The sequence below is a fragment of the Triturus cristatus genome, chromosome 5_2, assembly GCF_964204655.1.
Source record: "Triturus cristatus chromosome 5_2, aTriCri1.1, whole genome shotgun sequence".
NCBI classification, from domain to species: domain Eukaryota; kingdom Metazoa; phylum Chordata; class Amphibia; order Caudata; family Salamandridae; genus Triturus; species Triturus cristatus.
The window spans coordinates 302780085-302795666 of record NC_140588.1 but is presented as its reverse complement, the minus strand read 5'-3'; the positions used below and the strand labels follow the sequence as shown (position 1 = coordinate 302795666).

General features: G+C 45.5%; 1 protein-coding gene across 1 annotated transcript in view; it reads left to right on the top strand.

Moving 5' to 3' along the window:
* The window catches only part of KIAA0319 (KIAA0319 ortholog), a 415358-nt gene that overhangs the window by 388791 nt on the left and 10985 nt on the right, over positions 1-15582 (top strand). The window contains exon 20 of the mRNA XM_085607057.1: positions 11188-11279. Coding sequence (XP_085463183.1) covers positions 11188-11279 — 92 coding nt within the window. The remainder of the gene's footprint in view (positions 1-11187; positions 11280-15582) is intronic.

Below are 15582 nucleotides of genomic sequence, written 5' to 3'. Positions count from 1 at the left end.
GTGTATAACTGTATAGCTGAGTGAACGGGAGTGTGATTGATTCTTTGCATGCCTGACTAGGTTTGTGAGTAACTCAATGGATGAGTGGTGGTGTGTGAGTGTCTGAATAGGTATGTGAGTGCATATGATAGTGCCGTATTGATGGTTGACTGCATGTATGAGTGACTGTATGAGTGAATGACTGGATGTGTGTGTGTGTAGACCTAGGAATTAGTGAGTGGGTATGTACTAACTGATATTGGTGTTTCTATGGTTTCGAAAATGGTAGTCTGTATTTTAGAGTGGGTGTATCAAAGGCTATATTAGGGTATGAGGAGGTGCATCAGATTATCACGTGGATGATGTCATCAGTGATGTAATCAATGATGTCATTTGAGATGTCATCAGTGATGTCACTGACCATGTCATGAATGATGTATTATGTGACAACATCAGCAGTGCATTGTGGGGGCGCGAGTTATAGTTAGCTGAACTAACTATAACGGACAAATTTCTCTGGTTTTGTACGAGTGAAATGTTCAACTAACTATAACGTCCCTGAAACCTGTGGTTTTTTTCAGTGAATTTCTAAGATTTTTTTAAATACTAATTTCTAACTATAACATCCCTGAAACTTATGGTTTTTTCAGTGAATTTCAAAGTTTTTTTAAATGGTAATTTCTAACTATGCCTACAAAGGTAGGACATGTGAAGAAAGAGGAAGAAAAGTGCAGAAAGAAGCAAGACAAATGCAGAAAGAGGCAACAGAAGTCCAGAAAAATGAAGAAAAATGCAGGAAGAAGCAAGAGATGTGCAGAAAGAACCAACAGAGGAGCAGAAAGTCCTCCTGTGCCCCCAACGTTTTGCTGACGAGTACTGGTGATAACTGACTCTGATTAACCAGGCCTTGAGCCAGCAGTATGCTAAAAAACACTTAGAATACAGTGAAAACACCTACATACACTAGGGAACACTATGCGTTGGGGTACCCCTGTGATTAGCATGACCTCTCTGTATTTGCCATGAATTAATGCCTGGGTCATTGCATGAGTACATGAGAAGTGACTGGATGATTAGAGTGCTACAAGGAGAGTGCATGGTGATTTTATAAGTGCTTGGATTTTGGCAGAGTGATTGGATAAGTAATGGTGCTGGCTGGGTGATTGGAGGAATACATGGGTAGTGACAGGGTGATGGCTGGACTGCATGGGTACTACCTGGATAATTGCAGAAGTGAATCAGTACTGTGTAGGTGGGTAGAGGTCTGCATGGGTAGTGCACAGGGGATTGTAGCAGTGCATGTGTTAGTGCCTGGGTCATTGCATGAGTACATGGGTACTGATTGGATGATTAGAGTACTGCAAGGAGAGAGCATGGTGAATTTGTAAGTGCTTGGGTTTTGGCAGAGTGATTGGATAAATACATGGTGCTCGCTGGGTGATTGTAGGAGTGCATGGGTAGTGACAAGGCGATAGCGGGCCTGCATGGGTAGTGCTCAGGGTATTGTAGCAGTGCTTGAGTTAGTGCATGGGTCATTGCGTGAGTGTATGGGTAGTGACTGGATGATTAGAGTGCTGCAAGGAGAGTGCATGGTGAATTTATAAGTGCTTGGGTTTTGACGGAGTGATTGGATAAGTACACACGTCACATCAGGCCCACCACCTCCCTTCACCACTGTGCAAACGCGCCCCCTGGCGGGTTTTAAGTTGGAGGATTAATTCCCCTTGAATCCTGAGGGTCACTGGGGGCCAAAAAGCCCACCAGGTACCTCCAGTAAGCGCCACAGAGCTGCATTGCAGAGAGGTGGTCCGAGGCCACGCCCCTTTTTACACCTCTCTACAACGCAACTCTGTGGCGCTTACTGGAGGTACCTGGTGGGCTACTTTCTTGCGGGATACTCATATAAAGTGCTTCAACGTCTAGGCACACCAAGATGTTAATGGTGGGGTCATACGCGACGTCTGCTAGTAGGTTAAGCAGGTGTTTGTTGTCCTGTACATATGACTTATTACGGGTCACCAAGGGACGGAGGAACCAGTCGTGTATTTTGAAAGAGGTTCTTTTTGTGCAACAGTGTTAACAAACGGCAGGGTGCGCTCCCCTCCCGAGTTCTTCTCAGCCCCCCAAGAAGTAAAAAATTGTTCCCACCTCATAAGTGTAAGTAGTTTAGAGCAGCGCACAGCTGTGGGGCTTCCCATAATCAAAGGGGTTCATAAACTGAACACATATATATACCCATATACTGGTGAACTTGTGTGTGTCTGACCGCCTCTCTGAGGTCTTCCTAATTTTATCGCCTATATCTCCCTCTAGTCTTGCTCACTCTACAACTGTATATACACTGCCTACTCAATAAACATGAATACACTAGGATCACTTACTGCATCAGAGTCCCTAGGCCTAGGGTACTCAGATGAGATTGCATCAGCCATTTTGGCTGGCCCTTCACTGTTACCAGACACTAATATCAATCAAAGCTTGAATCAAGCACAAAATTGGGATGAACTTAAGGAACTCAAACGAGCCCAAATGAAGATCTTACTTCACGGGGCAATTTGAACTGAATACCTACGGGGCAATGCTGCACCAAGGGGCCTTCTGGTTACCAACACCCTAAGAATATTTTTGGACGACCAATAGTTCAAAAAGGAATGGTCGCTGATCGCGTGGCGATGTACACGCGAATGGCTGATCCCTATCATTAACACGGCAAAACGCCTCTCAGAAGCTATTTTGGTTAAGATAAAAAGCAGCGAAGACGCACTGATGACCGAAATAAAGATCACACTCTATAAGGAAATACTAGAGGAAGTGAACAAAGAGATAAGCGAACAGAAGGATTTTCTGATGCAAAGCAAGGTTAACAAGTTGCAAAAAGACCTGAAAAACTTTTCCCACAAAAAAGTATACCCGTACATAAAAGATGACTATAAATGCCAGGAGAACACAGAGTCGGGCTCATCTTACCAGGGTGATTCAAGCAATTCAGAGTCAGAAAATGAAGGTTGCTCAAGTGACGGTTCAAACAAGAGTTGGAGAGGTAGGTCTAGGAGACCAAGACGGGGAAACTACAATCAAGGCTACCAACCACCCCAGATGTCCCCATGGCCTGGTCCGTTTGGTCCAGTTCCATTTCAGGGTCCACCACCTTTTCACGGACCACCGCATTACCAAACAGGCCCATCCTTCCAACCCAATTACAACCAGAACTGTTTTTTAGGATAGGGCAGAAGAAGGCGCAGACGAGGCAGAAAAAACAACTTCAACAAACAAGTGCAATGGGAAGACGACAACACACCGGTAAGCACCCGCAGTATAACAAAGGGGCCAACAGCAGGCACGAGCACGACACAGAACTAGTAGTGAACCTGACGGATTGCACTTTGAGCACTGAAGAAACCATTGTCCTCAACAAGGGTCTTGGGTTCGTGCCAACCGCATACCTGGATAAATTCCAGATACGCTGCGAATTGAGCAAATTCTTCCGAAAGATACAAATAAAAACATTCTTCATGAACAAGGAACCGCAGATGGTAGATCAAAACCACACTATACGTCTAAAATCGTCCTTTTGCCCACCCTCATCATCAATGCCCCCTGAGCTGATCACCTTTGAGGAAAGTGTATCCAAGGAGATTGAGGACTTACCCATGAAGACCGGCACTTACGATAACCTTAACAAAAGAGAAAGGGGGGCCCTGAAGAATTTGAGCTTGAGAACTGATATCATCATAAATTCAGCGGAACAAGGGGGAGCAACGGTAATATAGAGCTCCACTGCATACAGAACAGCATGTGTGAATCTATTGGCAGATACCAAGTATTACAAACCAATCATGAGAGACCCAACAACACGGCTTAAGAAAAGTATCAGTACACTAACCACAAAAGCACTGGCCCAAGAATAGATAACTAAAAAAGAACACGAGTTTTTGAATCCAGATGACCCTCGAATACCGGTATTCTACATGATACCGAAAATCCATAAGGGCAAAATACCCCCGCCTGGGAGACCTATCGTGTCTGGGATTGGTTCCCTCCTGGAACTTCTTTCAAAATACACCGACCCTTGGTGACCCGTATTAAGTCATATGTACAGGACACCAAACACCTGCTTAACCTACTAGCAGATGTCGCGTATGACCCCACCATTAACATCTTGGTGTGCATAGACGTTGAAGCACTTTATACAAGTATCCCGCAAGAAGAGAGCATTCGGGTCATAGAGAATCTTCTAGAACAGGAAGTTTGGAATTGGGACGCCCCGGGGAGCTGGGTTATTACATTGATGCGCCTTGCTCTCATGGAAAAAAAATTCAAGTTCGAGGACCAGCTGTTCTTACAGGTCCATGGTACTTCAATGGGCAGCACGTTCGCGCCCAGTATAGCATGCTTGTACGTGGGCCAAGTAGAAGAACATGTGTGGCCCCCTTACCCATACTCTAATAACATCAGAAAGTGGTGGCGCTACATAGATGACATCCTGGTCATATGGGAAGGTGACACTGCCACTTTGAACAACTTCTTTGATTGGATAAACCAACTTAATCCACATTTGAAGTTCACCATGACCTACAACAAAGAACAGGTCTCCTTCCTAGATATAAATATCTGCACCAGAGAGGGTACTCTTTCTAGCTCATTCTATACAAAACCGACTGATAAAAACAGCCTACTGCACTTTGGGAGCGCTCACCCACGTGCCCTCAGAGGGAACCTTCCTGTGGGGCAGTTTTTGCGGATTCACAGAAAGTGCGCAGACATCAATGACTACAGAATAGAAGCAGATATTCTGTCAAAAAAATTAGAGGAGAGAGCATACCCCAGAAGGATCATTGAACGAGCAAAAAAGCGATTTCGTAACACCCCAAGAGAGGCGCTACTGGAGTCCAATCCCAAAGAAGAAAAAGAGACACTCATCTGTGTAACAACGTACAACGCATCTTCAAACGATATCAAGAAGATTATAAATAAAAAATGGGCCATCCTGACCTCTAACTAACTCAAGTTTAAGAAACCTATGTTTTAATTCAGAAGAAATAGAAGCATAAGGGACTCATTGATACATACGGACTTCCGAAAAACCAAAATAAGTGAACAGCCAACACTCTGTAACCATCAGCCGGTCACAGGCCACTACCCCTGTGGATCGTGTATGGTATGTCCTTTGACCGAACATACTAAGGAAATAGATCTAGGTATGCACCACGCATGGGAACAACAAACACACACGAATTGTAACAGCGAAAGAGTAATTTACTTGATCAGGTGTCGGTGTAACCTCATGTACGTGTAACGCCCTGACCGTCTCAGGATCGTTTAACAGACACGACAATGAGGACGCAACCACTTGTGAAGGGTTAGTTCTTTTAATGAAGGCAAATAAAATACAAAGAACAAACAAAAGTTATAGTCACTGGAATCCTCCAGGCTAAGTACGTTACCAGCCCACAGCACGGATGGTCCTAACCGTCCTCTGCATATACGCCGATCCCGGCGTATGCCAACAGAGGGCAGAAATGAAATGGCCGACAATGCCAATCGGTAGGCTGTGAGGGGCACGAAGAGTGTTGGGGAGAATCGAGGAGTCAGGGAAACACCCAGCCGGGGTCTCTACCTGAAGGGAGCAGCCGCTCAACCTCTTCCTCAGACTGCACCGGGACGCGGAGTCACCTCCTGGTGATGCGTCACCGATACCCCAATCACAAGCAAGAAGACTGAACCGAGAGCAGCCGCTCGATCGATCCTGTGGACTTCCGAGTCTGTAACGCGGCAAACACCTCCTGGTGTGCGTTACAGCTGGCAGTCCCTGTGTCTCTGGTCGGGCTGGGAGTTACGACTCCAACCAGCAAAAGCGCCACTGCGCTTGGACTCAGCCGAGTCAAAAAGCGAAGCTCAATGGTTGACCGGTAGAGCTTCCGGGTCCTTCACAGGTGACGATGGGGCAAGACACGGCCCAGGGAGTAACGACTCGACCTACCTCCGTTCTTGCCTTACTGGAGCACCACTCCGGAACACTGCTCTTCACGAAGCAGGTACGTCGTTGTAAACACAATATCCGACAGCCTTGTACCTCCCGGTTCCTCCCTTTATAGGGCGTGTTTTCCTTGAGTTATGTAACAGCTCTCCTGTTTACATAAGGGCGTGTTTCCCTTGAGTTATGTAACAGCTCTCCTGTTTACATAAGGGCGTGTTTCCCTTGAGTTATGTAACAGCTCTCCTGTTTACATAAGGACGTGTTTCCCTTGAGTTATGTAACAGCTCTCCTGTTTACATAAGGGCGTGTTTCCCTTGTATGACAGGAATTCTTGACAGTACGTGGTGATGACAGGAAGAAAAGTAAAGGTCCGCATCAGCGAACACTGAAGCACCATAAGGCGTGCAATCACAGCAACAAAACTAACAGCCCACTATGTGGAAAAGAAACATACAGACATGGACCTATGGTGGACAGTGATTGAGAAAGTGAAGGGAGAGGGTGACATCAAAAAAACATTATTGGAACGCGAACGACGGTGGGTGTACAGGTTGAAAACCCTTGTTACAGGATTGAATGATTCCATCCCGTGGAATCAACTTAACAGGAACAGATAATCTGGCATGAAACCACACACGCGTTATGTTACATTATATCCCCCAACCCTTTTTACAAAACCAGATGCCCAACAACTTTACATCTGTAACCGATACATCTTTATCCGCTCAAAATGATCCTGGGGGTAGGGTGTACCAGGTGCCTGGATTAGAAAATACTAGACAAATCTGGTTATTTATTATGAGCTCCCTCCCCATTACTTGCGCTGGTGTTATGGAGGACTATGTGCATGGTCAAAAGGAAGAGACAACTAATACTTAAAAGTTGTTAATTGGGCTAACAGGGTGCCCCCTCGTCTTCACAATCTCACCCCTACACAACACATCATGTAATATTAGAATCCCAGTGAGCACGGGAATATAATAACTCTTCCAATACCTATGGCTGTGTCTACATCTAGTTGATGTGCACCGGGGAATTGGAAAGTTTCTTTTTTTCACAAAAGGTTTTTTATAAATGTTTCCCAAGGAGTTTGCGCATGCTCGCGTTCCAAAGGTAACTACATTTCCCATCACTACCCGCGCTAGGGAGCGACCCGTAACTCAACCCAACTCCACTACGTTTTCCCCAGCCTGCCACTGCCAGGCGCTATGACGTAATCACGCTGACCCAGCAGAGGGCGGCTCCACGCATTCACAGGGAAATGGGTTTCCTTTAAAAACAGCGCTGTCCGGTTCAACGGTTCTCCAAGTGGCTGGGACCCTTTGCAAATAGGACAGACAGCGGGGCAGGACCCTTGATGGCGTGAGTAACCCTGATCACAGAGGCTCGATACAGGTACGAATCGGCCCGTTATCGCCAAGGAGCGGGACGGCGCGATTTTAACTGACTTGTTTTCTTTTGTTCCCCTTTTCCCTCTTTCTTCCCTCATTTACCTTGTCCCTCCCGTTACCCTCCCTCTTTGACTGTGGCGCCTTATGCTTTACTTGGTGTATATTTAACCACATGCCTTCTGGAACCTATGCACTATATCAACTCTAGAGTTTGACTACAGGGCTACCCCTCCAATTGAGGTCCAGCGCTGAGTGGAACCTCTCCCAAATTGGGGTAAGAAACACTATCAGAGTGGAAGGGATGAGTGTCTGATATGGTGATTTTTGAATGGCAGGAGTGTATGTGAGCGGTTGACACGAGAGTTTCACCTAATGTTACACACACTAGTGTAATGCAAGATGACAGGATGCGACAAATTGCCGCCACCACACGCGTATAACACAGAAATGAGTGTTCAGCAGAGACACGTTATTGAACGGATACACCCACTCATCAGATGAGTAATGTTCATGATTGTGTCACCTTTGGAACTTCTATTCACTGGGATTCTGGGACAAATGCATGATACACAATCCTATATACTATGAGTACATGATACTATGGTGGTTATTATGTTGTTTTTTTTTCGTTCTACAGATGGAGTGACGGCAAATATACGTGCATAGATAAGGAGCAGCTTTCTGCTCCTTTTAAATTGAGTGTTGGGAAAATCCCATACCTCTATACTTCCAGGGGGTCACAGCCTTTGCCCTGAAGAAAGTCCAGCACCCTTTATGGGGCACCTGTGGACTGAAACATGTTGGCAGTAGGGTCTTAGGGCCATAATATCCCACACAACCCTATTTCTTTTTCTTTTTAGTATCCCTGCCAGATCCAAGAATAAAGGGAAACTGGGATCGGACAGAGGATTTTTAATCTTTATCCCCCTCTGGCCCAAAAATCTTTTAAGAGCTCCCTGAGATATGGTCGAGCCCACCCTGACTTCTAGGCATCAGGGTGTCCGGATAATGAAGCATGACACCACTAGGGTGTGTGAGGGAATATAAAACAAAAGGGGTTGCCTCCTTCCTCACCTACCGGTGATGAACTATTCTGAGCTTCACGTAGGGATATTCCACCAGTGTCAACTCAGGTTTAGTCATTGAAGTTATCAGGGATCGCCGGATTAACAACTAGGGGAGTACTTTTAGTGCAACAGTGTTAACACACGGGAGGGTGCACTCCCCTTGTGAGTTCTTCTCAGCCCCCCAAGAAGTGAGAAATGTTTCCCACCTCATAAGTGTAAGTAGTACAAGATTTATAGACCTGGCCCTCGTGTTGGCTAAAAGGTGCATCCCCGTGACTTCGAAATCTGTGATGGAACACAGGATTATTGTCTGGAGAACTGATGAAACGCAGTGGGCGAGAGCAGAGGAGAGGGCATTGGTCAGAGAGGAGACTAGAGGGGTGAGAGGACATCCCATAGCAGACCAATGGACTGAGGTGTTGGTGACTTGGGAACACCCAGAGTGTAATCTGAAGGGTGAACCAGAGGCCAGTGATAGTGCGTCCGAGGGAGGAGCCGAGGATACATGGGTGGACCTGGTGGAAGAGGTGAACGAGCACCGAATTGGGAGGAACTCTGGTGGTGTTTGCCACGCGTCCCCGCACTGGTGCTGTGCGCAGGGGAGTGTGGATCTCCACGCCCCTTGAGCAGGATTGGAGATGGGATCTCGAATGCTAGAGTCATGTTATATCACTCTAAGAGAGCCACATGGAGATGGGCTCCTAGTACACCTCCTCCACCCGACTGCCTAATAGCTGGTATTTTTTATCCACCTGTACCATTAATTACATGTGCGAACCCAAATGGGTTACTCACTTGTGTCTATATGATTTGTTTGTTACTTTCTCTGTTTCTTCGTTTTCCCCCCACCCCTGTTAGATCAATTGGCTAGCATAATGCACTGTTTGATGACCCCCTTCATAAAAGCAAGGGGACATCTCCCGGAAACAGCAAACATATGGAATTGATGGTATAACAAACTAGGGTAGCGAAATCTCTGTAGAACAGAAGATAAGTCTTTATTACCTCTCAGACAGTATGTTGCTACATGATACTATGCTTTTCACTGTAAAAGCTTTACAAAATGGCAATAAACAGAAGGAAAAAAAAAATCTGTGATGAGATATGTTAGGTCATGAGCATTGAAAGACTGGAGCATGTGTTATTTTCCTAACCATAACTTGGAAATTTCGGTGTTTTTAGGGTTAGGTTTTGTTTACTGATCATCCAGGTGTTGGTGCCATTGAGTGAAATTAAAGCATATGGCCAAATCTATAGGCTGGAAGGGAACCAATTAAAGCACTAAGTAAATGCGTCAATGATTGGGAGTGTGGAAATAAAGGGATTGATGATAATAGATTCATGTATGTGTGAATGAATGAATGAATGAGGATTTGAGGGCGACTGGCTGCACTAAGAAGAGCACATGTAAGTCTTATTTCCTTCAGGATCCATGGTTGGGTGCATGGCTGACAAGGGAATGTGGGTTTGGACCTTATGTTGCTGGCTGAAGGAGCCACTGGTACATCTAGGCTTCTTTTTCAGAGCAGGGCCCAGATTCTGGAATGTTTGCAGCAGCACATTATGGTCGATGGCCAAGAACTGGCTTAATAGGCATTATGGGCAGACTGAGAATTCAGAGGAGATTGAAGGAGTAAGCACTCCATTGCCACAGGAAGAGGCAGGGCCGACCACTGGAACAGAAGCACAGAAGATGCACCAGGGACCTGCAGACATACCACAAACAGCTTCTTAAGGGCATCTACCTTTTCACTGCCAGAAGTAACCTGCTGCTTCTTCCACCATCTGCTTTTCTGCTGGCCAGAGCCTAGTGCCCACCCCTACAGGTCCTCAGTGGCATAATAAAGGCCCCACAGCTCCTGTGGTGTGCTCCATGGGCCCCCTCCGGCACTGTCAAGCCCCTGGTCAGAGAGCTTTGGACTAGATCCGTATTGACGGAGGCCCCTGTATGTATTTCGAAGGGGGCCCCTTCAGGTTTCGTTATCCCACAGCAGGTCCTTACCACCAGTCTCGATAGCTAACTCTCGGCAGTTCACCCAGTCCTCCTCCCTTGGCTAGTCGCATTTGTCCCCAGTCAAGGCTCCTCATCGTGAAAAGTAGCTGACCACACTTCTCACCCAATGCAGTCACCCACATTTCTTTAGCAGACCGGCTTTAGACACCACAGCACCATCTTACACAGTGTATGCCTAGCTGATGTTTTGCACATCCTTAACAAAGTGTAAGTATTGTAGTGCCTCTCCCTGACTAGCACAGTCCACTTGAGGAAAGGAGCAAAAATGTTGTCATACTTTTCAGTAGCTACAAGAGTGGGAAGGCTGGTGTTGACAATCACCAGTGACCAAGGCACTAGTGTTATCTTGACCCTCCCAGAAACGTGTCAGCAGGTGAGGGTTGATGAGTGGGTAGGTAAGCCTAGATGGCCGCTGGAGGGGTGTAATTCATCAAGTAGGGGAGGTTAAGCAGTGAAGCGGAATGATGTGGTTTTCGGCAGTCCCAAACTTCATTTCATCAGTTGTTTTGTTTACAAGTTAATAAGCTCCATTTACAAATTCTTCTTCCAGGCAGTAGTAGGTACATTTTCATTGAGCCTTTAACAGTTGCTTATACATTAGACTTACTAGGAGAGGTAAAGCTTTATTTTAACAAGTGGAAAAAAGTACAAAATACTAGAAGTTACAGCATATTAATATACAATTTGATTGTCCACCCTGCATATATATTATTACAAAGCTTGCAACAACTGCAATAATTTCTTTTATTTAAATTCCAGCAGAAAAAGGACAAAAATAAGAAAGAAAACAAAATACACAATCCTCGATAATATTGATGACCAAGAGCAAATGGAGCTGAGACCAAAATACGGTAGGGGGATTTTTAAAAGCTGTCTCACTGTGGTGGTAGTAGTCCAGAATGTGGTTTGTGTGGGTGGGACATGTAAGAAAATGTTGGTACCCTTTTGTGGTTTTCTTTGATGTTTCCTAACTGAAAATTGCATTTTTTATAGTCATAGTTTCTCTGTATTTTATTGGATATACCAGGACAGTAGACACTTCTGAAATGTGGACACCCCCAACGTTGGTGTGGAAATTGTCTTAGTTCCATGCAAAGACGCTTCACATGGTAAGGCAGTGCCCTGACTTTGAGGTTGTCTTGGGGCAGGTCAGTTCACCTGTATGACGAGGCACTTATAGGGATCAGCTGTGGCAGACCTATGACCAACGCAACCCTAATCACCTGCACACACAACCTATTAAAAGTAGGTCATGGATAGCAGGAGTGAGGGTATTGATTCCTTCCGAAATATCAGACAGTATAATAGTATTTTATGGCAGGGGTGTTTCACTGAAGAGTACCTTGACAGTGCCTTTTTTGTGTCCACTAAAATCATTGATGTTTCAGTAACTTTTTAGTCCAACAACAAGGAAGAAGGTTTACAGATACATATCTCCAAAGCAAATCACATGAAAAAGCTAATTAAACTTAATTAAAATTAATCAACAGTATTCTTTAATATAAATGTATTTTACTCTCCCACTATGTTCACCAAAAGAAAAAGGGGATGGACCAGAAGTTTCCCACCAGGGCCCAAGAATAAGGTGGCACGGCGATGGTCAATAGAAGCGGAATACAAAGGACAAACAGTTGATTCATAGTTTACTGAAAAGAAAGCAGGCTGTCCCCAAACAGGGAGTCTCTTTGATGCAACCCAATGCAGTGAGGGAATTTGCTGCACCCGGTTATGACACAGGGACAGAGCAAACATGTGTAAGATATGGTGCAGATCTGGTCTCAAGTGACTCCAAGCTGAGAGTTGGCATACTTCTGGCACCCTAGCATCAACATAGCCACCCTTGCACCACAACGGAAGGGTGGTGTGTTGTGGTCAGAAAAGGTAATGTGCAGGAAGTGATACCTTCCTGCACAAAAACTGTTGTTAGAGGCTTATTGCTCTGTTTATGCAAAATGCAGTACACATATAAAAAGGAAGTAACGAGGAGAAATAAGGATATTTCTCCTTGTTACAGCAGTGTCAGACAAATGCCCCATTTTAGCGCAAACTTATGTTTACTGACTTTAGTAAATATAGGTTTGCGTTAAAATACATGGGTACATACGAGAGAATGCCATGGCCCACCTATGCAACGCCCCCCGTGTAAGGCAGTGCTATCGACTGTGTTGTGTTTTTTTTGGGATAAAATCCCATACAAAGCCACACAAACTTTGATATGTGTGGCTTGCCAAATACCAACATGGATTTTGTGTTGGGGCTCTGCCACAAAAGTGGTGCAAGCCCACTGCAAAGTCTTAGCGTATCATGTCCTAAATCTATAAATGTTCCATTCCATGGACTGTCAGTCTTGTAGTAGTTAGATGACAAAGTGATAGCGCTCAGTTCTATCCCCTAAGTGGTGGCATTGGATCAAGTTGATCTCTGGGCATGTATTGACCATTGCCTTTAGTGTCAACAGAACAGTCTGCTTTACAGATTTAGAAGATCTCTTAACACTTGTCAGGCAAGATTGTCCAAGCATGTGCCCTTCAGATTTCAGTCATGAAAGACCGAGTTGCATGAACTGGTAGCCCTTGCAGGCACATGCAGGTAGAAGACATCAGGGGCCTCATCACAGAAAGGCCAGAAAGAATACTGCTTGTGATATTTCGAAAATTTCCGCCTGAGTTTAACTACAATGCTCAGCTCAGTCGACTAACCACCAGTGGTAATATTATCCTCTGTGGTGAAATCTTAACCCGCTGCAAAAGTTATATTACTGCCCATAAATCCTGTCCTAAAGTACAATCCGGGAAAAAAAAGAACCCATTACTGCTAGGTTACCAAGCATGTGGGTAATGACATCCGAGGGTTGGGTGATGACAGATGAGTGTTGTTTTCCATTAAAGCACTATTTCTTCCTCTGCAATTCACACCTTTTTTCTCCACAGCAATTTTTATTTAAACCATCAGTGGCAAATGTCTACTCTGCTCATGCTTGCGTCACTGCTCGAAATGGCAGTAGCATAAAATGATATTTCTGTCAGGATTTACTGCTGGAAGAAAACCATAAATTATTCTCTGCACAACTGCCATTTATCACTGTTAGTATTTCTCCTGATATGAGGATACATTGGCCTCCATCTGCAGGGAATTTGCCTCACTTTTTGCGTGCCCTGCTTTTAGGGAGGAACGGTTCAATGGCAAGACCTTCGATGGATGTTAGAAATAATGACTGTGGTCCCATCGTTAAGGGTGACTTTTTAAGACATTAACTGGTGCTCATAAAGATGCTGGGTTGGTGCTCATGGACCAAACCAGGATAGGGGTTACTCAGAGCTACAAGAAGGTTTGGTAGTTGTTGGCAAGGCAAAGCCCTATCATATGGAAACCTAAGTTCTCCATCACAATAATTGATTGACTTCTGCAGTTCTTTAGTGCTTTAGACCTTTCAGGCATCCATACATTGGCAATATAATGTTTAGCTGTTTCTACAATAGTTAAAAAATAATTTTCTCAATTTCTAGCTAAATGGGTAGACCATCCAGTTGGGGAGCACAGAAAGCTAAACGCCATCCACGAAAGATGATTTTTTGTTAACTTCAATAAATGGTAAATATTCAAAACACTCATGTTTAGTACTTCATTTCTGTAGTTAATTTGGATCAGATTAACTGATGGTGCTGTACATAAAACTCTGTTTTAAATTATACGTTTGCCAATTCTGGTAACCAAATATGTTGCTTCTGCGGGTGATTGATTAAGTGAATAAATAAATGAGTACAGTGTATTTGGGAGGTATTGGAGAGAGAGAGTGGGTAAGTCACCTGTAAAAGAGAGTACAGAGGAGCATTTTACAGTAAAAACCACCACCCTGGACTGTTTCTAGACAGTTGTATGCCAGAACAACGACTGCCATCTGATAGTGACATCTAGCCGCAGATTCCTTACCTTAGAACTTCCAGGCTTCAGGCTGGATCCAGAAGATTTTTGGTAGCAGTGCCCCTGCGTGCCAATAGGTGCCGTCGGTCGACTTCGCGTAATGCTCTGGCGTCAAGTTTGTCGTCGTTACGTCCGCGTTGTCTATATAGGCGCCACCTCGGCGCTCTAATGTCAGTTCTTTTCTTTCCGTGCCAGCCAGTGCAGATCTGTCAAACAGAGCTACACACTGTCACTTTTTGACAGATGTTTGTCGATGTTTTTGGTGTGTGGGATGTCCAGTAAGAAGACATCGGGGTTCAAAATGAGCAGCGCCTGTCACCCCGTCATGTCTGTCAAGGACCCCCATCTGGTATGCCTTTGGTGCCTGGAGCACGACCACGATCTGAAGTCGTGCTCCCACTGCCGGGCCATGATGTGAAAGCATTGAGGGAGCAGTCCCTAAAGCTGCTTGTGGCCAAGCGTCAGGCACCTCGGAGTTCTCCCTGGAGATTTTGCTCCCGGTCTCGGTCAAGAGGAAGGTCTGAGCACTGCTCTGGTGGATCGAAGTCTGCTTTCTCCCACTCAAAATCACCGAGGTCTGGTAAGAAGCATCACAAAAAGCATTAGAAGTCGAAGCATGCTTCGACTTCACCCCATCCACACCGGACGAGACGGGGGCATCTCGGTGTTTGAAGTTTGCTCTGCATTTCCCTCCCTTCCACGGCTGGGTGCGACCCCCTCCCAGTTGAAAAAATGTTATGATGACATGTGTGCCAATTTGGGCCACCTGAGACCTGCCAGCGCGCCTTCGGGCCCCGCTGCTCATCGGAAAGAGATCCCGCGGGTTCTGAGCCTTGGTCTCTGGCTCCGGCGCTACGGGCTCTTCTTGGATCCAGACCAATGCCGATCATACCACCTCGACCTTCCATGACGCTGCGTTTGATGCCGAGACACTAGACATCGCCGATAGTGCTTCCCCATCATCATTCCAGATGACAAGGAGCTCGCTGGACATCCACAGACGCCGAGAACGGTGCTGATGGAGCCATGGGGATGCCATGTCTTGTGCCTTATTCTGAAGGGCTAGGACTGGATGAAGATTGGGAGGGGCTGCAGGATCCCTGAGAAAAAACGCTTTTCAATGAGGAAATGGACCTGGTTGATGGCAGTGGCCTGGACACCTTCCCAGAGCCTGGCATGTTGTCTCCTCCTAACCTGGTTAAGGAGGAGGGGGCTTCATTTGCAATGGTGGTG